Source organism: Neofelis nebulosa, chromosome 10, assembly GCF_028018385.1.
Source record: "Neofelis nebulosa isolate mNeoNeb1 chromosome 10, mNeoNeb1.pri, whole genome shotgun sequence".
Lineage (NCBI taxonomy): Eukaryota > Metazoa > Chordata > Mammalia > Carnivora > Felidae > Neofelis > Neofelis nebulosa.
The window spans coordinates 17433242-17454043 of NC_080791.1; the positions used below are offsets into that span (position 1 = coordinate 17433242).

The following is a 20802-nucleotide window of genomic DNA, read 5'->3' on the forward strand; positions in this document are numbered from 1 at the left end:
TTTTTTTCAATGTTTTTTTAAATTTATTTTTGGGACAGAGAGACACAGAGCATGAACGGGGGAGGGGCAGAGAGAGAGGGAGACACAGAATTAGAAACAGGCTCCAGGCTCCGAGCTGTCAGCACAGAGCCCGACGCGGGGCTCGAACTCACAGACGCGAGATCGTGACCTGGCTGAAGTCGGCCGCCCAACCGACTGCGCCACCCAGGCGCCCCCCGACGCCCTTGCTTTGAACCACCACGTGCAACTGCTTTTCTAGGGCTCCAGATCAGAAAGGAAAGGAAATTGGTTTATGGTGGGGCAGAGGGCTTGAGATTTGACAGAAAGAATGTTCTGACAACGAGGGCTGTTTGGTTGTAGTCAGGGTAATTAGGCTTGTTAGAGCTCTTCCTCTCAGGGCCTTTACATTTACGAAGAATGGATGTTTCTATGCCTGGCTGGTTTAAGGGACACACTGTGTGTGCACTGTGTGTTCCCAGCACGGGGGCTGGCCTGTTGGAACTAACTGGGGCACAAGACAACCGCACATGAAACCGTTAGGTTACAGGAGAACATAGCACAGGCTGTGTGCCTGTGGTGGAAAGCAAGGGCTCCTGGCAAGCCCTGCTGTGGCTCCAAGCAAGGGCTTTGCGGTCAGACCTGCGTCTGAGTCCCCGCTGGCTCCCCTACCTGTGTGACCTTGGGTATGTTACTTAACCTCTGTAAGCCTCCGTTTCCTAGTCAGTGAAAAAGAGCCTAAGAATAGAACCTACTTTGGAGAGTTGCCATGAAAATGAACTAAGATGACACACGTAAAGCGCTTGGCACAGAACTTTGACGTAATAAGGATACAATGAATGGTAGGTGCTACGGTAATTGTCATTGTGGGAGTCCAGAGGCCAGAGAGAGAGGCGCTGGGCAGAGCCGTAGCTCAGTGGCTGAGAAAGTCTTCCTGGAAAACTCCAACTTGGTCCTGGATCTTGAAGAGTTTGGTCGGGTGAAACCAAAAGGCAGGACTAGGGACAAAGACAGGGCTGGGGGGGGGGGGGCGGGGGATGAGACATCAGCTCCCCTATCTTAAAAGAAAAATCTAATTTGATCTGTGGTTAAGTTAACAGAGGAAGCTGATCGTGGCGAGGAAGTGACAGAGGAGACGAGGTCTTCTCTCTTCGTTTCCAAACCCAGGATTTGAATGGAGATAAAGACAGCCTCAGAGACTTAAAAAAGAAGCCAGACACACAGGGCTTCTTGGCTTAGGTCTCCCGGGATCTCACCGGGGTGACGGGGAAGGGGCCTGGGAACACGGCTTGGGGCAGAGCTGACGATGCCTGGAATAGGGGAAGTTAGGAAATGCGGGTGAGGTCCCAGTGACTGTGTGGACTGATTCATGCGAGATCTAGCTTTAACGCTGGATTGGGATGCATAGCCCATCAGGCAGGGGGCCAGTTTTGAGACCCTGGGCATCTCTCTTCTTCCGTCCTGTCAGCTCAGGGTGGGAGGGCCTCAGGAACAGCCTTTACGCCAATCCATCATTCTCTGACAGCCTGCCTTATCTCCCTGATGTGAAGATAAACTCCTCAGGGGCCAGGACGGTTCCCCAGGAAAGATGTTGTTTGTTTTAGATCCCCTATGCGGAGCCCTCTGTTAAGTACCAACTGTCAGACCCCTTACACCAAGCATCACCTGGGCCTTTGTGAAAAATGCAAATCCTTGGTTCTTTTCTCTAGGGAGTCTGCGTGGCTAGCTTTAGGGACTCGGGTGTTTGTTTTCTTAACAAGCACCCAGATGATTCTTTTGGTCAGGCCAACTTGGAAAACACTGAGCTAGATCATCTCTTGAACCCCTTTCAGTCCTGTAAATGTAGGCAGCAGGGTGTAGTAGGAAGATCCCTGGGTGGGTAGTAAGGAGCCAGGTTCCAGGCCCAAACCTGCAGTTCACAGGGTCTGGGGCTGCTGTTGGTGCCCTCACAGTTCTTGGCTGCCTGGGTTCCTGCTGTCATCTCCGGTACTAGTAAGAACCCTGTGCTGAGGAGAACCTAGAAGGGAAGGAGGCTTCAGAGGCGAGGGGAGTAGTCACCATCTGTGATCGAGATCTCAAAAGAAACAGGGGGACCTAGAATCCACAGAAGTGGAAGGGACCTCAGGGAACAACAGGTTCTGAGCACCTCCCTGGGGCTTTCTCTTCGGTGGAATTGGCAGGATATCGCAGGTCTCGGCAACTCCCACTGTACACGGGGGAACGCTTAGGCCCAAAGAATTTTTCAAACGTTCCCAAAGCACACAGCTGATCAGAGGAAGCAGGCATCCAGATCTCCCTGCCCTCACTCAGGTCACTGTTGGGGTGCATGGCAGCGTATATCGTTTTGGGACTTGTGGGAGAACCCCTGTTGGTCGATTGCTGGTGTCCCGAGTCCCTAGTCATTCTCCTGAATTTCCCTGGATTTGCTCAGCCTATGAGAAAGGGAGGGGTGGGGGTGGGGGTCTTGGGAGGTGGGCAGGACCGAGGATAGGCCATGAATGGGGTAAGTGAGGGCGATGGGACTGAAAAGAAAAGCTGTCCCGGGGCTCACAAAATGTGCGCAAGTCGAGGGGACGCATTCAGGGAGGTGGCCTGACTTATCAAGGCACCACACCGGAGGGATGTCAAATGAGGGCGAGAACCTCGGCTCACCTCTCCTGACCCAAGACAGTCGAAAGGCTGAAGGCGAGGTGAGGTCTGATTTTGCAGAACCGTTTTTAGAAATTCGCTGTGTCAGAGAAACGAAAAGACCAAACAAAACCCCTAAAACACCAAGCCCGATTATTTCGTCCACGTGGCACAAGAGCAAGCCAAAGGGGCGGGGGCGGGGGGAGGTGGACGGGACGGGGGAAGAGTCACCCGTCCCGCCCCTGCTGGGAGGAAGGGATTTGCCCGTTGAGCCAACTCCTGACACGGCCGGGTCGCGCGGGGCGCGGCAGGGAGGAAGGGAGATCGAGAAAGCCCTTTTCCCACAAAGCCGCTGCGCCGCGGTCCCCTGTCCCCGCCCCCTGCCCCCGGCCTCAGCCGGAGCGCGGGGAGCCGCCGCGAGCCCTTTAAGGGCCGAGAGGTGCGCGGTCTCTTTAAGGCAGGTCCTGGTGGTTTCTGTTTTCCGAAGGAAGTGACGGGGGGTGGGATTGAATGAAAAGTGCAAAACCGAGTCTCGCCGCGCCGGAGTCGGGGGCCGCGGCGGTCGCGGCGCTGGGCCGGTGGGCGGGCGGGGGGGGAACCCCGGGAGCGCCGCGTCCGCCTCGGAGCCGCCGGGGGGGGGGGGGCGCGGCGGAGCGCAATCCACGTGCGTCCGCGCCACGTCGCGGGCCCCCCGCGCCTGAGCCCCCCGGGGAGCCGCTGCCCCGCGCGCGCCCCGAACTAGCCAGCAACTTCGCGCGAAGTTTGGCAGCGCCCCTCTCGGCTCGCACGCCGCGCGCCGGGCCCGCGGAGGGCGGCGGCGGCCCCCGGGGATGCGCCCGCCCGGCCGCCGCGGGGTCCCCACGGCGCCCCCCGCGCTGCTGCTGCTGCTGCTGCCGCTGCTCGGGCCGCTGCTGGGGGCGCCGCGCGGCGTGGGCGCCGGGCCGGGCGCGCCGGCCGAGCTGCGGGTCCGCGTGCGGCTGCCCGACGGCCAGGTCACCGAGGAGAGCCTGCAGGCGGACAGCGACGCCGACAGCATCAGCCTCGAGCTGCGCAAGCCCGACGGCACCCTCGTCTCCTTCACCGCCGACTTCAAGAAGGTGAGGCACCGTCGCTCGCCTGGAGGGCCGTGGGAGCCCGGGCGCCCGGGGGTCCCCGGTCGCACTGAGGCCTGCAGGTGGAAGGCGGGCCAGGAGAGGGGAGAGACTGAGCCAGGGTCGTCGGGGTCCCCGGCGCCCAGATCCGGCCCCTTCATTCTGCTGGAGGAAGTCCTCCGCCGGCCCTCCAGCCCTTCACCCCCTTGCTCTGGGTGCCCAGGCCCCTTCTCTCTCCCTGACTCCCAGCCTTCTGCCCACTTCTCTTCCAGCTCTCCCAGAGCCCTCCAGGTGCGGACTCTCCTTCAAAAGAGTTGACTCCCTTCTTGGAGTCATTTCCCTGTGCTCTAGAGGAGAAAGTCCTGGGCTGGCAATCAGAGGTCCTGGGTTCTTGCTGTGTGATCTTGGGCAAGTCCCTTTCCTTCTCTGGGCCTCGTTTTTCACCTCTGCACAGGTCAGTGAGGTGGCTTCAGGCCCCTCAGCTCTGACATCTTGGAGTCTATGAACCAACTCTCGTGTTGCACCGTTCTAGGCCGGAGGCATGGCGGGAGGGAGGCCGGGAGGTAAGAGCTGATTGTCCCTTGTCCCTCCGGGACCAAGGAGAAGCTACCTCTGCTCCTGGGTCTGGAAGGCTGGGAAGCTCGAAGAAGGAGAACCTGGGGAGAGGCCCTACGTGAGGTCCCCGCACTCTGGGAGAGTTGCCACTCCTTACCGCGCCTGGCAGGACCGCTGGCCAACCTCCATGTTTTGGCCCAGATTGCAGGAAGGGGGCAGAAAGCAGCCCCTATTCAGTATGTGTAAGGAACCAGAAGGTGGACGTGGCCCCCAAGGTTGTTGGGGTTGGGGGGAGACTGGAGGAACTGGGGGGTTATCAGTAAATGGGCCTGGAAGGGCAGTGAGTGACTAACGGTGACCCAGCAGCAGGAATTCTGGAAGGAAAGAGGGTGGGTGAGGAGTAGGTACTTGAAAGGAGTCTCCTGATACACACACACACACACACACACACACACACGCACGCACACACGCACACACATGCACACACCAGCCCCTCTTCTGATAAAAGGAGGCCCTGTCTCTGGGGAAGTGGAGAGGTGAGGCCAGTTAGATAGCTGGGCAGCTGGAGAAGTTCAGGGCTATAGAGCCTCGCCCAAGCCATCTCTCTCTCCTCCCTCTTAGAGAGTGGGAGCTTGAGAGGAAAGGAGCAGAACTTGGGGAGGCAGCTAGGGACCCAGCAAAACTGCCGTAGAGAAGCATGGGGAGGGGATCCAGTGGACAGCGGAGATAGGGCTTGACTGCCGACCTGTCCCAAAACTACTGAGTTGTCACTGACATGGGACATAGGTGGACCATGGGGTGTGGGTGGTCATCCCAGCTGGGAAGACTTTGTGGCCCTTCCTTACTCAGTAGGCCCAAGCTAGGTTCTCACATTCAGGTAGAGGCAGGTGGGTTTGTGTGTGGAGAGAAGGAAGCTGGCGGGGCCAGAATACCTCCTGCCTCCCCACACCTAAACTCAGGGGAAATTTTGTCAAATGCTTTCTTTTCCTGGGAAATCCCAGAGTAGCCAGACCCCTCAGGGGGCGGTGGTCTCATCTTCCCCTCTAACCTTCCACTGAAGCCCTTTGTACTTGAGAGTGCCCCGCTGGCCAGGACAAGAGTCTCCTAACCTTCCTGCCCAATGCCGACTTTTATGGTAGCTGGAACCCTGGGGAGAGGCTTCCCTATTCCTGGGACCTCTTCAGCAGCTGAGGCTGTGGCTAGGACTTCAGTGAGAGACACAACGGGTAGGGCTGAGCTTTTATAGCCTCTGGCTGCAGCATAAACTTTTTTATTACTCTACCCTGTGGGCCAGGAGAGGGGAGTGCCCCAGTGGCAGTGGGGTGCGGAACTGGGGTCTGGAGCTGAGAGTTTAGTAGGGGGCTGACCGCCCAGTTGAAGAAGCCTCTTGGAGCTGATGGCAAGGGCCCCATTTTAATCCCCGCAGTGGTTCAAACCTCCACCCAGGTTTGACTCTAGTCCAGAGTCTGCTTTTCAGGTTAGCTTCTGACCCAGAACCTGGCCTTTCACACCCGCCCTGGCATCTCCTAATTCACCAGCAAGGACTGGAACTGGGGGCAGAAGGCACAGAAAGGGAACCCGCTCTCTAAGGGCTCTCCAGCTCCGGGTTTCTCATTTAGCCCGGGGCGGGGCATCATAGCCTTTCCCCCACCCAAGTCGCTGTCTACATTGGCCAGAGCAGCTTTTCTATGCGGATCCTTCTGTGGCCCTCTCAGTCCTCAAGGCCTTGTGCCCCATAGCCTTTGGCAGATTTACACAAGGTTCTATGTAGACGTAACAATTTTTCCCGTGGGAAGAAGTCTTGAACGTTGTGTTTCTTTTGTTTTGTGTACCAAACACCCCAGTCCACTTAGGAATGGCAACGTTTGCCATTTCCTCACCTTTAGGAGACAGTCCAGACTGAAATGAGATCGATACGGTTTAACCCTGGGCAGGGGACTTGAGCTCTGCAGGCCTTCGTTTCTTCATCTGTAAAATGGGGGTGATAACGGCACCAATCCCGTGGCTATCATGAGAAGTAAACAGGTAATCCACGTGAAGTGCCCACTATGCGTCGGCTCCCGTGCTAAGCACTCAAGAAATGGAAGCCGCTAACTTTCGTAATCGTTGCCCACATCACAGTGCAGCATGGGCCCTCCGTGCTGAGCCTGGACCCAGAGAGGTTGAATGATGGACCCAGAGTCAGTGCTGAGCCTGGAGGGGCCTTGAGCCCCTCATCATAACCTTCTCCTCGAAGCACGGCGTGTGGGCGCTCTCCAGAGAAACAGAAACAACGGGCCGTAGAGTGAGATACACGGAAAGAGATTTATTACAAGAGATTGGCCCTCATGATCGTGGAGGCTGAGAAGTCCTACGATCTGCCATTTGCAAAAGCTGGAGGCCCAGGAAAGCTGGCAGTGCGGTTCCAGCCTGAGTCCCAAGGCCTGAGTGCCAATGTCTAAGGGCAGAAGACGGATGTCCCAGCCCGAGCAGAGAGAGCGCACTCACCCTTCCTCGGCTTTTTGTCCGATCCACAGCCTCCCCGGATGGGTTGGTGCCCACTCACACTGGCAAGAGCCATCTCTGCTACTCCTTCTGCCCGTTCAAATGTTCATCTCTTCTGGAAACACCCTCACGGATACACCCGGCAGTAATGTTTGACCAGCCCTCTGGGCACCCCTTTCCCCCAGTCACACCGCAGCATTGCCGACCAGCCCCTCCGAGCACGGAGCGGTCATTCTTGGCCCGCCAGAATACCCAGGGCTGCAGGGACTGCCCTTGTGCCGGATGCCCTTGGCCCAGCCTCTCCCCACCCCCAGCCCCCTCTCCCCAGCCCCTCCCACCCTCTCTGTTTGCCTCCACTGAGAGGCAGGGTTCTAGGACTGTCTGGCTCTCCCCACCCTGCCACGCTGGACCCAAAGGCGGCGAGGCAGTAACAGTAATCCGCTCGCTGTAGGACACAGAGCCTGGAGCCCAGGCAAGGATTGAGGATAGACTCCGCAGGCCGCTTGGAGCTATCAAGCGGCCCTCCTCTGTCGCTGCATACCCTGCCCCAAGGCTGCTGACCGTCAGGCAGACTGAGCTCTGGCTTTGAAAAAAGTGTCATGGCTCCGTGGCTCCCAGACTTCATGTCCGTTAGAATCACCTGGGTAGCTTTGGAGAATCCCGATGCCTGGGCTGCAGCCCAGAGCAATTCGATCGGACCTCTGAGGGCAACGGTATTTTTAAAGAGGCCCCACGATTTCCAGCAGGCAGAAGGTTCGGGAACCACTGGTATAGCTGTTCCAGGGAAGGGAGGGGACTTGGAGGCGGGGCCCAGGTTGGACTGTTAAATACAGGGAGAGCCCACACTCTCTGAGCACTTGGCAACCCGTCATTCTACCCAGGGGAACCCTAATGTGCTTGAAGCAGCGAATAGGCGTTAGGCCTAATTCTACCTGCCCGCGGCACGCACACCGTCCTTCCTAATACACACCCAGTCGACGGTACCCTCCTTTATAATCCAAATCCCGTGGATGCAATTATACTCGTATGTACGTACTCACCGGGCAATATCTAATACCGGCCACGTCCCCGCCCCCAGGCTCTAACCTGGCTTTTTGTCAGTCAGACCGCTTGGTCCCCCTCCCCCAGGTTGGTGTCCCCGTCCAAATTCTCTTTCCCCTTGGCTCCCTGGTCTGAGTGTCCAAAAGCTGAGGGAAGGGATGAGTCATGTTGCAGGCAGTGTGGTTTGGTGCTGACCGGAAGGGTAGGGTGGGCCTGAAAGATATGAGAAAGTCATGTGCAACTGTTTCAGGGCAGTGGGTGCAATGGGAGGGGGGAGGAAGGAACCACAGCCTCCAGAAGCATGGCAGGAGGGACCCTGAGGGGCTGTGCCGTGGAGCCAAGATAAGGGGAGCCATATGGTGGTGTGGGTCAGCTCAAGGTCACTCTGAAGGACCCAAGAAGAGTCCTTGAAACTTGAGCCCCGGCCTGAGCGTCGATGGGTGAGTGGGAGTCAGGAAGGAACAGTCCAAAGAGCACCAGAGCCCCCGCCTTAGGGGGCTCCTGCTTGGGGTGAGGGAGCAGCGTGGGAAGCTGCATGCTGTCAGACGTAGTCTGGAAGATGTGGAATGTGCAAATGACCGCGCGCTGCCGGAGGCTGTTTATTATAACAGGATGTCATGTCACACAGATGTCAGGCCGGAGAAGCTTTGAGAGACCAGTCTCCCCCTACCCTTTCTGTGTTAGGCCTCTGAAGTGTAGCAGCTGGGAACACAGGGTTGTGATGGACGGGCTGTCTTCTTGGGGAACGGAGGGCAGCAGAGATGCTTTCAGGAGAGGCCCAGGCTTTTCTGGGGTCCAGAGCATTTCCTCATAGGAGTTTACGAGAAGTGACCGGATGGAACAACCTGGCTTGTGGCCATGGGGCCCCCGGGGCTCACAGCAGTCCCTCTGCCGTGTCTGAGGAATTCTTCCATGGATCAGGGATCTAGAGCCCTGAGGGAAGGTTGAGATATGCTCCCTGAAGCTTGGCAAGCATCTCCCACCCCTGAATGCCAATGTCCAGGGGGAGTCCTAGCAAAAGATCCTGGGTCAGGCAGTGAAGACTCCCACCTGGAACCAGGGAGGAGTGGCCTGCTAGAAATAAGATGGGGAGAGGCAGGGTAGGGCTGTCTCTTTCACAGGAACGGTGCAGCCTCGTGATGAGAACCGCATGTCCCTGTATCTCACGTGCCAAGTGGTCCCTCAGGTCACACGCTGTTGGGTGCTTTCACGCACAGCCTCCTTTGATCCTCCCTACTGCCTCGTGAGGCAGGGGTTACCCCCGTTTTGCAGATGTGCAAACTGAGGCTTCGAGCTCTGAAGTGACTGTGACAAGATCAAGTGGCTAATGACCCGGGATTAGGACCCAGGGATCTTTCCACTGTATGGCAGTTGACTATGTGCGCCATAACGTAAGTAGGCTTCTTCCAGAAGGCCGAAGATACCTGAATAGGGGAGGGGAAAGGGAAGAAGGAAGCTGACGGAAAACCTTCATGCAGAGGAACAGATCTACAGAGAAACCCTCCTCTCTACAGACCTGAGCTGGACCCCTACCCCCCCGAGCTCATAACCCCTGGTGGATTTGAGTATTGGCCCTTGGCAGCTTTGTGCCAAGAGGCTCTTCCTCTAGAGAGATGGGGATACAAGGGGCGGGGGGTACAGGGACCGTTTGTAAAAGATCTCACGGAGACCACTGAACACTCACTGTGTACCTCTTTCTGCCCTTCGCCAGTTGTGCGTCCTGACGAGCCACTTGACCTCTCGGAGCCCCAGGCCCAGACACGGCACAGGCATGGCCGAGACACTAGTGTGACGTTCACGGTCCGGTGAGAAGTGAATCAGAGGCTGTGGCAAAGCAGAGGCCAGCGTAGGCTCGTGAGAAGTGAGGTAGCGGTGCCAGCCAGGGCCCCGGCAGGTCCCCCCTCCCTGGCTCTCCCTGCTCGCTGGCAAGCCCATTGTTCTGGCACTTTCCTTCTGCTCTAGGGGCCAGCGCGTCATTAGGCTCTTCCGTCCCTTAGGTTGGCAAGTGTTTAAGTGGCTGCCGCTGTGGATTCCGATAAAGGGCAGGGAGCAACAGACGCATTTGGGGCTGGGAATCCGGGTGAGAGAGGAGTATGGAGGCCCATCTTAGGAGCCCTGAGTCAGCGGGACAGTGGGGCACAGTCGATCCACATAAAGCCTCACATTGTTCCCCGGGGCAGTTGGAACAGTAGTGACCTTTGGGATTTGGCTGACAGAGAACTGGGGGCTCGGGGGGCTGGGAGGAGGGCAGAGGGCACTGCGCCTGACTGGTGGTGGTGCTAATGCCCCTTAACAAGAAGCTTTTGTCCCAGGACTGGCCCTGAGGGTATACAGACATCCCTGTAATGGGGGCAGCGTAAGTCCCTGGGCACCCGCCTGGGAATGTGCCCCGCCTGGCTGTGGGTTGACCCCATCCACCCCTGTTCCTGCTCGAGTAGATGGGGCAGAGGGGCCAAGGCGCTCCCGTGTCTGCTCCAGGGCAGCCAGCGTGGGTTAGGAAGGTGCTGGTTCCGGGCTGCCTCTCCTCGCCGCCACGGTCCAACAAAACTGGCCCCTTCTCTAGCCATAAAGCGTCCCCAGCCAGGAGCAGAGGAATAAATATTTAGATTGGCTCAGCCCGGGCCTCAGAATCATGCGCTCTGGTGTGATGGGAAGGAGACAGAGATGGTCGAGGACACTCCCAGGAGACCGTGCCTGCTGTCCAAGAGCAAGGAGGGGTGGGGGGAGCAGGTGCTTCGCAAGGACCCTGGACAGAAGGGTAGGTGGCTGGGAGGGCACTGAGGGAGGGGGCAGCTCCCCACCCTGGCCCCCTTAGTTTTCGGCTCCCCATGGTGGAGTGCTGGGCTGGCGGGAGGTCTGAGATCGCAGAGGCCCCCTCCTCTCCCCAGGTGGGCTCTCTGGAGAAGGGGGCAGAGTGTGACAGCGGGGTGAGGACGTTGTTAGACCGTGGGTGAGGGAGTGCGTGAGGCTGCGTGAGAGACTCTGAGAGACACCACACTGACTCAGAGAAAGGGGTGAGGTGGAGACTCCACAGGCGGGGGGGACACGGAGGGAGGCAGTGCTCCTGTGAGCAACCGGCATGCGAGGCAGGGGGATGGGGGGGGGGGGTTGGCCGTGTGCAGCCGAGCCGATGGGAGCCGGGGAGAGACAGGAGCCACTGCATGTGAAAGAGATTGTTCTAGAAGCAGCAAGTACGCGTGAAAGACTCCAGACGCGTGGCCCGTGAATGGGGGGAGGCAGGCGGGCATCCCTGCGTATCACTTAGGATCTGACTTGGCTGAGACAGAAAACCGCAACAGCGGCTGAAGCAAAAGAGAAGTTTGTGTCCCTCTCCCCCGTCTTATCTGAGGCTGGGGGTCGGCGGTCCAGGGCGGTGTGACCGCTCTGCTGTCATCGCAGCTGAACTCCTGTGTGCTCTGTCTGCAGCGTCGCTCCCCTTCCTTGACATTAAGCTTCCCCTGGGGCCTCTCCCCAGGAAGGCTGCACCTGGGCCTGGCACAGGATGTCTGCCGTTCAAGTGCAGAGGGCTGCCCGCCCCCCCCCGCCGCCCCTGTGCTTCCCGGAGTGGCCCTCCACTGTCTCATGGGTGTTCACCCGGAGCCCCAGCACAACTGAGCCAGCACAGCCTTCCCTCTGCGAGCTGCAGTGGATCTCAGGAGCACAGCCTGCCGGGGAGTGAGTGTGGAGAAGGAGGAGATCTGGACAAGGGCGGACAGGGGAGCTTGGTGGGGGGCGTGAAGGTCACTAGACTGTGAGTCGGGAGACCCGGGCTTCTGGTCCTGGCTCTGCAGCTGTATGACTTGCGGAGGTCACGTCCTCCGCTGGAACCTCACTGGATCGTGAGCTCAATGATCCCCTAAACCCTCTAAAAGCCACAATAGCAGCTGGAGGACTACCAGCCTTCTTGTTGGAGGCTAGGGAATTGATGGAGGCCCCGGAGCACACGTGCACGCATGCGTTCGTTCACTCAGCTGATAAGTGGCGACCCAGCTCTGTGCCAGACCCTGAGGCTACGGCATAAGTAAGGCCTGGTCTCCGCCCTTGAGCCAGGGGCAGGCCATGCAGGGCTTGGATGACTTACTGCCCAGGCAGAAGATGCCACATGAGGACGGGGTCCTTTGTCGATGTAGATCAGGTGCACGCGGGCCCGGCACAACTCAAGTTTCCGGTCCAGCTCGAAACCCGTGGCTTCCGGGGATCCGCTAGATGAAGCCCAGACTCCTTGGCTGGGCTCTCAGACCTGCTGCCCCTCCCCTCTCACCAGCCTCCTCCTTCGACCTCTCTCTCTGCCCTCCCTCACCCTGCCCTGCCCCTGGTGGTTTTCCCAGAATGCTTCCAGGCTCTCGTTTGTGGCCTCCTGCCTTCGTTTCTTCGTTGCCAGGCACTTACTGAGCACCTACTGTGTTCTAGGGGGTGGAGATGGCTGCAAATAGGATACTGCCCCAGGCTCAAGGAGCTGAGTCTGGAAGGTACGGCAAGACGGGGTTGCAAACACAACAGGACTCGTGCTGTAGAGGTTAGGAGTTGGGGCCGGCTGAGTCTGCTGGAGGGTTGGTGAGGGTAGCATGGGGGGGGGGGGGACGGGCCAGAGCAGGGGATGCGTTGGAACCGAGTCCTGAGACGCGGTAGGCAGATGAGGACAGGGCACCCCCAGCAGAGGAATCAGCTCATGGAAAGTGACATGGCCTCATCGCTTCTTCTGGGAATTACCAGCTCTTTAGCTGAATGCTCAGGGAGTCCAAGAGGAGCTGTTGGTGAAGTGGATGCCAGCCTCTGGAGGGGTCTTCGAAGGGCATTAGGCAGATCAATAACAACATGGAGGGATAGATGGGGTGGGGTGTTAAGAGAGCGTCACATTTCCCCGTCTTCTGTAAATGCCCCTCTCTCTTTGCTAGAAAGCCCCCCAACATCCTTTGACTGCTAAGGAGCACTGAAATGTCCCTCACTCTGGGGAAGTCTTCCCTCCTTCCCTCCTCGCCTCCCTGCGCCATCGTTAAGGGGAAAACAGACGCCCCTCCGTCCATCCTTTGCCCCATGGCGCGTATCATAAACCTCGACCCTCGGCCATTATTGGTGCACTGGCTTTGGTTGCAGGAGGCCAGCCTCTCCATGAGCCCCGTGAAGACAGAGGCCCCTGCCTTGGTTTTGGCCACTTCCCTGTCCAGCCTGGTGCCTGTGAAGGCCTTGCCCCAGGTCATGCTAACCAGTGCTCTCCCACGGATTTGCTGATTACCTGCCACTCCCAGAGGACGCCCCCGACCTCTCTGGGCCTCGGGTGCCTCTTTAGGAGAAAACCCTTGGCTCCTGCGTCTGCAGGTCTGGAATAGATCACAGTTGGAGCAAGGCCAGAGATGGCAACAATAATAGGGAGTTCAGCCCACTGTGTTCTGAGACCTTTCGCTCATTTTTCCCTCCCAATAATCCCTGGAGGTGTAGGTATTGTTAGTTTAACTCATTTAACAGATGTGGAAACTAAGGTACAGGGAGGTTAATTCACCCAAGGCTACACGGCCAGTATGAGCAACGCCAGGATTTGAATGTAGGTACTTCTGGCTACAGAGCCTTTGTCCTTAACTACTGTGCCGTCCCACAACCTATCTACTCCTGACGCTTACTTAAAACCACAGGCCAAGGGGGCTGGGGGGGGGGGGGGTGGCGGGGTGGTGGGGCACGGCCTGGGTGGCTCAGTCTGCTAAGCATCAGACTTCAGCGCAGGTCATGATCTCACAGTTGATGAGTTTGAGCCCCGCCTCGGGCTCTGTGCTGTCAGCACGGAGCCTTCTTCGGATCCTCTGCCCCTGCTCTCTCTCTGCCCCTTCCCCACTCGTGCTCTCTAAATTAAACAAACAAAGCCATAGGCAAAGGACTTCAGCAGACTCTGTCTCCACAGCCCGCTCACCACACCGGCTGCACGGCTCAGGTCTCTGCCCCCCTGCTGACCTGCTCCCGCATCGGCCTGCTGGCCGGCTCCCGTTGGGCTGGAGGGTCCTGGGAGCCCTTTAGAAACTTCCTTGGCCTGGGCCTAGCATCCGGCCAGATGTTTGCTGAAGCAGGGGGACTTCTTCCCCTGCCCTTTCCTCTGTGCTGGAGGGAAAGGGGCCCCTGGGACCTTAGCGGTGAGTCTGAGGTATAGAAGGTGGGAGGGACACTGGTCTACAGAGGTTCTGGGCAGGGCAGGCTGGCGGGCCAGGAGGGTGGTCCTGCCTCACGTCACCCTCATATCTGTGTCAGATGCTGCTTTTTGGTAGTCACGCTGAACCGTGAGTGGGAGCTGCCATACTCCCAGGGCAGGTCTGCACAGGACCTCCAGGCATGGCTGGGCCAGGGAACCGAGTTCTAATCCTGGCTCTGCCACTTGCCAGCTGTGTGGCCAAGGGCGGACCACACTGCCTATCTGGACCTGAGCTTCAGTTTCTCGAGCTGGGTGTCAAGGACACCTGGGAGGCACTGGTGCATTGTGGTTGAGAGAACACTGGCTTTGGAGTCAGACGGCCGGGGGTTAGAACTCTGGCCACGTTTCCTCCCGTCCCGTGACCTTGAGCAAGTAACCCGTTCCAAACTCAGTAATAATCATCCTCCCTACCTCCTGTTGTTGTGAGGATTTTAGACAGGACGATACATCCTCATAAGAACAGTGACTTATCCCTTCCAGTTATAAGCTTCAATAAATCTTTGCCCTCCACGACTAAATCTTCTCTCTCAATGAGAAATCCTCGTTCCCTCTCTTCACTCCCAGTCAGATTCCCAATTTAGTGCCGTCACCAACATTGTTGTTTAATATAGAGGCAGGGGAGAAAAAAAAAAAAAAAACTCAAAGCAGGTTTGTTTGTTTTGTTTTGTTTTTAACCCTCCTGTCTGGTCTAAGAGTTCAAATGCTTTCTCTGAACGGTGGGCAGGTGATATCCCCAAGCAAAGAGACCACTCTGCGGCTGCCAGACCGCAGGCATTTGGCTGAGGTCTTGGAGAAGATGCTCTGAATATTCCAGATAAGGTTCTTTTAAAGAGTCATTGCTGAAAATAATGTTGGATCCTGCCTCGGGGTCCTGCCGGGGACACCCGGCTGCCCGGAGCCCTAGGAGGGGAAGTTTCGTATCAGGTCTCACCTGGCAGGAAGTGAGCCCCCAGTGGAAAATACACGAGCGTACCGGCCTCCGGTCTCCCCTCAGCCAACCTGAGCAAACGGAAGGAAGATCGGATGGCCCAGCCTGGCAGGACAAGGAGATTCCAGCCTCAGGGCCCAAGAACGGATTTCCTGTTGAGAGGAAGCTGGGTTAACCCAAGCTCTGATTCACCTTCCTTGAGATCTGGCATCGGAAAGAGCCCCGTGGAACCTCTGTCGCCAGCTGAGCCTCAGTCTCTCCTTCTGCAATACTGGTGGAAAATCTCCCCGCACATGCCCACACCTCCCTGTGCTGGAGATCATTTGCAGGAGAGGAAAGTAAGAGACCCATCCCTGTAGTCAAGGGACCTCACAAGTGCACGGGGGTTATGGGATGGCAGCACACAGGCCACCTGTAATATTTGCTGATCACTGCCGGGACGAGACTTGAGATCGCGACAGCTAGCACCTACTGAGTGCTTACCGTGGGCGGGCGTTCTCCTGTGGCCTCCACACTGTGTTCACACAAGCCTACCAGGGAAATGCCTTATCGTCCCCATCTTGCCAGTGAGGCTTACAGAGGCTGGAAGATATGCCTGGGCGCTGGCTAATACAAGACAGAGTTGGGGTACGACCTGCCCTCACTGCCTGTACGGGAGCCCAAGGGGAACCTTGGCCCCTGTTTCAGAGCACTTATTCTCTAGTGGGCGTACCATACCCCCTGAGTCGCCGCGGGCTCTCCCAGTGGGCGAGGCCAGGGCACGTACGTCGAAAGATGAATAACTACACAGGCCTGTATATGCTCAGTGCCAGTGCAGGGTCATTGGGGTTCTAGAGGAGAATGGTCCTTGTGGCCAGGGTACCTCCCTGGCAGGGAGCATCATGACAGATCCGGACCACTTCTGAGTGGGGCCTGCTAATTTCGCACTGGGAGCAGTTGGCCAAGGCACAGAGCTGAGTGAGAGCAGGGGGACACCTTGGGTGCAGCTGGGTCAGAGCACGGCGTTCCAGCAGCCAGATTGGCAGGGGAACCCCATCCTGCCCTGTGGCCCCTCTCCCTCCTCCCTCTGCCCCCCTCCAGCCTCCCCCACGCACGCAATGAGTGAGTGACAGGAAGGAGCCAACCCCGAGGGGAAAGGGGAAGTGGAGGGGGGAAGGGAAAGGTGAGCCATCCCAGCTCCCCCGGGCCGGAAGTTGGCAACAGCCGCAGCCAGCTTGGGCTGCGTCTGCCCTTAACCCCGTCCCATGCCCACTACCTCAACCTGAGATGGGATGGCCAGGGGCCCGGCAGATTAGAAGCACTGGGGGGCATGTTGAGGAGCACCAGTTTCTAGGCACCGCCCCCCTTCCCCCCACCCAACCTACCGACCAAGAATATGAGACTCTGGGATCTGTACTTGTAAACAAGTTCAACCCCTCCCCTATTATGGCCTGGTCAGGTAGTTCTAGAGGCTGTGACCCACCCTGATCAGGGTGACGCGGGTGCCACGGAGGGGCGGCATCCGCCTTGAAAGAGCCAGGCACCAAAAACAGGGTGCTGTTTCTTTCAAGGTGAAGTTCTGTACTTTTTAAACAGTTCTGTTTTGAAAAGACTTTTCAGTGGTTCACCATGTGAATTTTCCAGGGGGCTCTGGAACATCTGGGGTGTGCTCTTTCGAGTCATGGGTTTAAATGGGAAAGATAAAAATTCCTAGACCAGCAGGAGGGAAATGTCCGTCGCGGGGCGGTGTCCAGGCACGTGTCCTGTCCAAGGCCTGGGCTGAGCGCTGGGTGGGAGGCCCCGCCCACTCCAGCTGGTCCCCATGCTCCTGCCCTTCCCCGTTAGGACGTGAAGATCTTCCGAGCCCTGATCCTGGGGGAGCTGGAGAAGGGGCAGAGTCAGTTCCAGGCACTCTGCTTTGTCACCCGGCTGCACCACAATGAGATCATCCCCAGCGAGGCCATGGCCAAGCTTCGACAGGTGAGTGCTCACTTCGAGCCTTCCCTGGCCCAGCTCCTGCCCCAGAGCCCCCAGCCCTGCAGCCAGCCCCAAGCCTGAACCGCACCCCGACCTCACTCTCCCACCCAGCCCCTGACCCACCCTCACCCCCGGCGCCCCACTCTCACCCCGTAGTCCTGAACCCCTGATATCGCCCCAGGCCAGACCTAACCCCATCACCCCAGATCGCTAATCTGCACTGACCCCCAACTGCCAGATCCCTCCAGCCTCCTGATTTCAGCTCCTCCCCCTTTATGGTGGAGATTCTGGGCTTGGACTCCGAGGTCAGATATGCCTTCAGACCCAGCGCCACCCCCCCGTATCCCGGGGACGTTGCACACGTTGCCTTCCAAGCCTCTACTTTCCTATGGAGAAATGAGTTATACTGAGAATTAAATGAGAGCATGCATGGAAAGTGTTCAGCGCAGTGTTCAGAACCCTTCAGCCCGTTGACCTGCTCCCTGTCTCTTCCTGGCCCCTGGGCCTCTCCCCCAGCCTCATCTGTGTTCCCTAAACGAGGCCCTCCCCTCCCTTCCCGGTCCCAGACTCTGTTCTCTGCCTGTTGGAAGGTGTGGGACCCCGGGGGCATCTGTCCTGGGCCAGCTCGCCCGGCTGCCACCTCCAATACCAGCCCTGATGACTGTCAGAATTCTCCGTCAGCCCCAGACGCCGGCCAGTGGCCAGCTGCAGAGGCTCGGCTGAGCCCTGGGGATTGGTGTCTCCAGAAGCTGGAGGAGAGGCCGGGTGCCCCTAGACTGCCAGCCTGCCCCAAGGTTCTGAAGGCAACCAGCCTTGGCCTGTCTGACTCTCAGCGATTAGGCAAAGCAGGGCAGGGAGCATTCGGAGGCCGGGTGGGAGTGGCTGTTCCTCTCCACACAGAAGAACCCTCGGGCAGTGCGGCAGGCTGAGGAGGTGCGGGGCCTAGAGCACCTGCACATGGACATCGCCGTCAACTTCAGCCAGGGGGGCCTGCTGAGCCCCCATCTCCGCAACGTGTGTGCCGAGGCCGTGGATACCATCTACGCCCGCCGGGAGGACGTCCGCTTCTGGCTGGAGCAAGGTCAGCTTGGGATCACATCACCCAGGCGAGAGCGCGGTAATGAGATGCGGGAGTTCAGAGGAGGGACCCCGAAACCGGGCTGGGATCGGCCAGGGCAGACTTCCTGGAGGAGGTGGTGCCCGTGTGGCTCTCCGGGGAGAGGAGTCAGCCAGATGAAAGCGACCGTTTCCAGGTAGGGACCCACAGACCTGTGACTTCCCAGGTCGTGTGGAGGGAGATACCCAGGCAGCACCCACCTGATTCCTTCCATTAGTGAGAACACAGGACCTCTGTCGGGGGAGGGGGCACAGGTATCAGGGTCGGCACCCACTCCTCCCTGCCCACCCCTGCTGCCCCCCTCTCTCCTTTCCTTCATGCCTTCCCTGGTGCCAGCATCTCTCTCCCGTCTCTGGTGTGGTCCCTGCCTTTTGGCCTGTGTGGCTTTACTGCTGCCCCATTTCCTGATTCCGTTCCCAGGACTGTCCTCAGGTCCTCTGTGCAGAGGGGACAGGGAGATGCCAGGCCCCTGGTCCTCTGCCCAGCCAGCTGAGCAGTAGAGAAGTGCCTGCCCTTCCCAGGGCACCACTGGATTTAGAAATGGCCAACAGGGGGAGCTGGGTGGCTCAGTCGGTTGAGCGGCTGACTTCGGCTCAGGTTACGATTTCACAGTTGGTGAGTTCGAGCCCCACGACAGGCTCTGCGTTGACATCCTGGAGCCTGCTTGGGATTCTCTCCCCCTCTCTGCCCCTCTCCCACTCACATTCGCTCTCTTGTGCTCTCTCTCTCTCTCTCAAAATAAAGAAACATTAAAAAAAAGAAATAGCCAAGAGCTGTACTCATGCCCTCCACACACACCCCTCCCAGTAAGCTGCACTCCAAACTGAGGTTCAAGCTCAGTACTGTCCCCCCGAGAGGCTGGTCCGTCCCGTGGCCACTGAGCCAAGCCAGGGGCCAGGTCACTGCTGTCTCCCCCAGCACCCCTGTGTGTACCCTGGCCACCCTGACTTCCCAGCATGTTTGTGCTGGTCCTTCCCTACCTGGCCCTCCTCAGATACCACCTCCTTTAAGAAGCTCTCCTCGATTTTCTATCATTCTCCCCACGTCTCTATTCCATCACATCCTGGTATAGTGGTATTCTATTTTTAATTCTTTTTAACACTTATTTGTTTTTGAGAGAGACAGACCTGAGCAGGGGAGGGGCAGAGAGAGAGGGAGACACAGAATCCAAATCTGAGCTGTCAGCACAGAGCCCGACGGAGGGCTAGAACCCACGAACCATGAGATTATGACCTGAGCCGAAGTCAGATGCTCAACTGACTGAGCCACCGAGGCGCCCCTATAAGGAAGGCCTTGAAGTCAGAAAGACCTGGGCTCTATTCCCACTACTTACTGTGTGACCGCAGTGAGATCACTAAACCTCTCTGGGCCGGGTTTCTCCTCTATAAAAACAAGAATGGAAATGCTCAGCTCACAGGGCTGATGGGATGCCCCAAGAGGCCATGCGGGGCGGGCTCCTCCCTCCCTTTCCCCTCTGCTGATGCCCTCCTCTCTCCCGCAGGTGTGGACAGCTCCGTGTTTGAGGCTCTGCCGGAGGCCTCGGAGCAGGTGCACCTGTCCCGCTGCGGGCAGGTGGGGGATGGCGGGAAGCCCTGTGTCTGCCGCTACGGCCTGAGCCTGGCCTGGTACCCCTGCATGCTCAAGTACTGCCACAGCCGTGACCGGCCGACCCCCTACAAGTGCGGCATCCGCAGCTGCCAGAAAAACTACAGCTTCGACTTCTATGTGCCCCAGCGGCAGCTGTGTCTCTGGGATGAGGACCCCTAGCTGGGCTGGGGTGAAAGGGGGCCGTCTCTGAGTTCGCTGCTCTGGGTCCACCGCCCTTCCCCCAGCCACTGGAGGGGGTGGCTGCCCCCCACTGAGGCCTTATCTCCCTTCTCTTCCCTTGATCCCGGAGCCTCTGGCCCCATCACTCAAGACTGTGAAAAGGGGTGTGGCGTGGCAGGGGTTAACTCATGAAGGCAGCCCCCACTCCCACCCTGTGCCTCCCTTGGGGACAGAGAGAAGGGGGTTCTCCAGATGTGTCCCCCTCCCCTTCATCTCCCCTGAAGTGTTCTCTTTCAAGCAAACAAAATGTGATGGCCCGTGATTCTGTTGAACTCTTTGAAGGTTTAGACCCTAAAAGGTGTCTGTGCCTGTTCCACCGACCTCCCCCCTGGCCCCCCCCCACACACACACGCACCCCCACTCCCCCATCTGGAAGGAGCTGGCCCCTCTGCACCATCAAATGCCCAACGAGGAGGGGACCACGTCCCAGCGAGGGGGCCGTCGGGGACCATTGCCATAGCCCCTCCGCCAGATCACAGTGCATTCTGCTCATTGCTGTCCTCCCAACACTGGGGCAGGTGAGGGCCTCCCAGCCCGGACACAAACCACATGTGCCTTTCCCCAGACCCAGACTCTGTTGGGAGAGCAGGCCCCAGCTTCCCTCCTCGAGACAGAAATATTTTTTGTAAAGTTCTGGGGCGGGGGGGAGCACGAAGTATGAGGAAAACTTGAATTCCAGATTTTTAATGCAAAGTATTTATCATTTGTACCAGAAATAAAAGTTTAAATTTTTATTTGACAGCTCGTCTCAGAGTTCTGAAAGAACTCTTGGCCAATGCTGCCACCTGGTGGCAGGAGGGGCGTTCGCTCTGCCGGGGACCAGTCTCGACACACCGCTAAGGCACCTGCTGTGTGCTCATTCGCTGTGCAGCAGGGAGTGGATGGACCCGGGACGTATTAGGGAAGGATAAGACAAAACTTCTGAACTTAAGAAGAAGAGACATAGATGAGCAAGTCAGACGGTAATAGTATAAATAGATTAAGGCAAGCAATAAGGCAAAAACCC

General features: G+C 58.1%; 1 protein-coding gene and 1 long non-coding RNA gene across 3 annotated transcripts; one reads left to right on the forward strand and one right to left on the reverse strand.

Annotated features, from left to right (window-relative positions):
- Positions 1-3230: 3230 nt before the first annotated feature.
- OAF (out at first homolog) lies at positions 3231-20535 on the forward strand. 2 transcript variants are annotated; one of them, XM_058687056.1, is made up of 4 exons: positions 3231-3722; positions 16721-16855; positions 17753-17933; positions 19471-20535. In XM_058687056.1, exons 1-4 carry the CDS (start codon positions 3456-3458, stop codon positions 19734-19736), a joined length of 849 nt encoding a protein of 282 aa, XP_058543039.1. In that variant the 5' UTR covers positions 3231-3455; the 3' UTR covers positions 19737-20535. The 2 variants fall into 2 exon arrangements, with proteins under 2 accessions (XP_058543039.1, XP_058543040.1); XM_058687057.1 differs by lacking the exon at positions 3231-3722 and adding an exon at positions 14612-15234.
- On the reverse strand, positions 3656-6897 carry LOC131486941 (uncharacterized). Its single transcript, XR_009249530.1, has 4 exons — positions 6759-6897; positions 6152-6239; positions 4429-4645; positions 3656-3793 (listed from the first exon to the last, which is right to left on the reverse strand). It is a non-coding gene; the product is annotated as an uncharacterized LOC131486941 (long non-coding RNA).
- Positions 20536-20802: the final 267 nt, after the last annotated feature.

Bases quoted from the DNA above. Each gene is read 5' to 3' on its own strand.
- OAF (XM_058687056.1), top strand. From the start codon at position 3,456: ATGCGCCCGCCCGGCCGCCGCGGGGTCCCCACGGCGCCCCCCGCGCTG. The intron at 3,723-16,720 runs GTGAGGCACCGT...CTTCCCCGTTAG, and splicing joins TCACCGCCGACTTCAAGAAG to GACGTGAAGATCTTCCGAGC. The intron at 17,934-19,470 runs GTCAGCTTGGGA...TCTCTCCCGCAG, and splicing joins CCGCTTCTGGCTGGAGCAAG to GTGTGGACAGCTCCGTGTTT.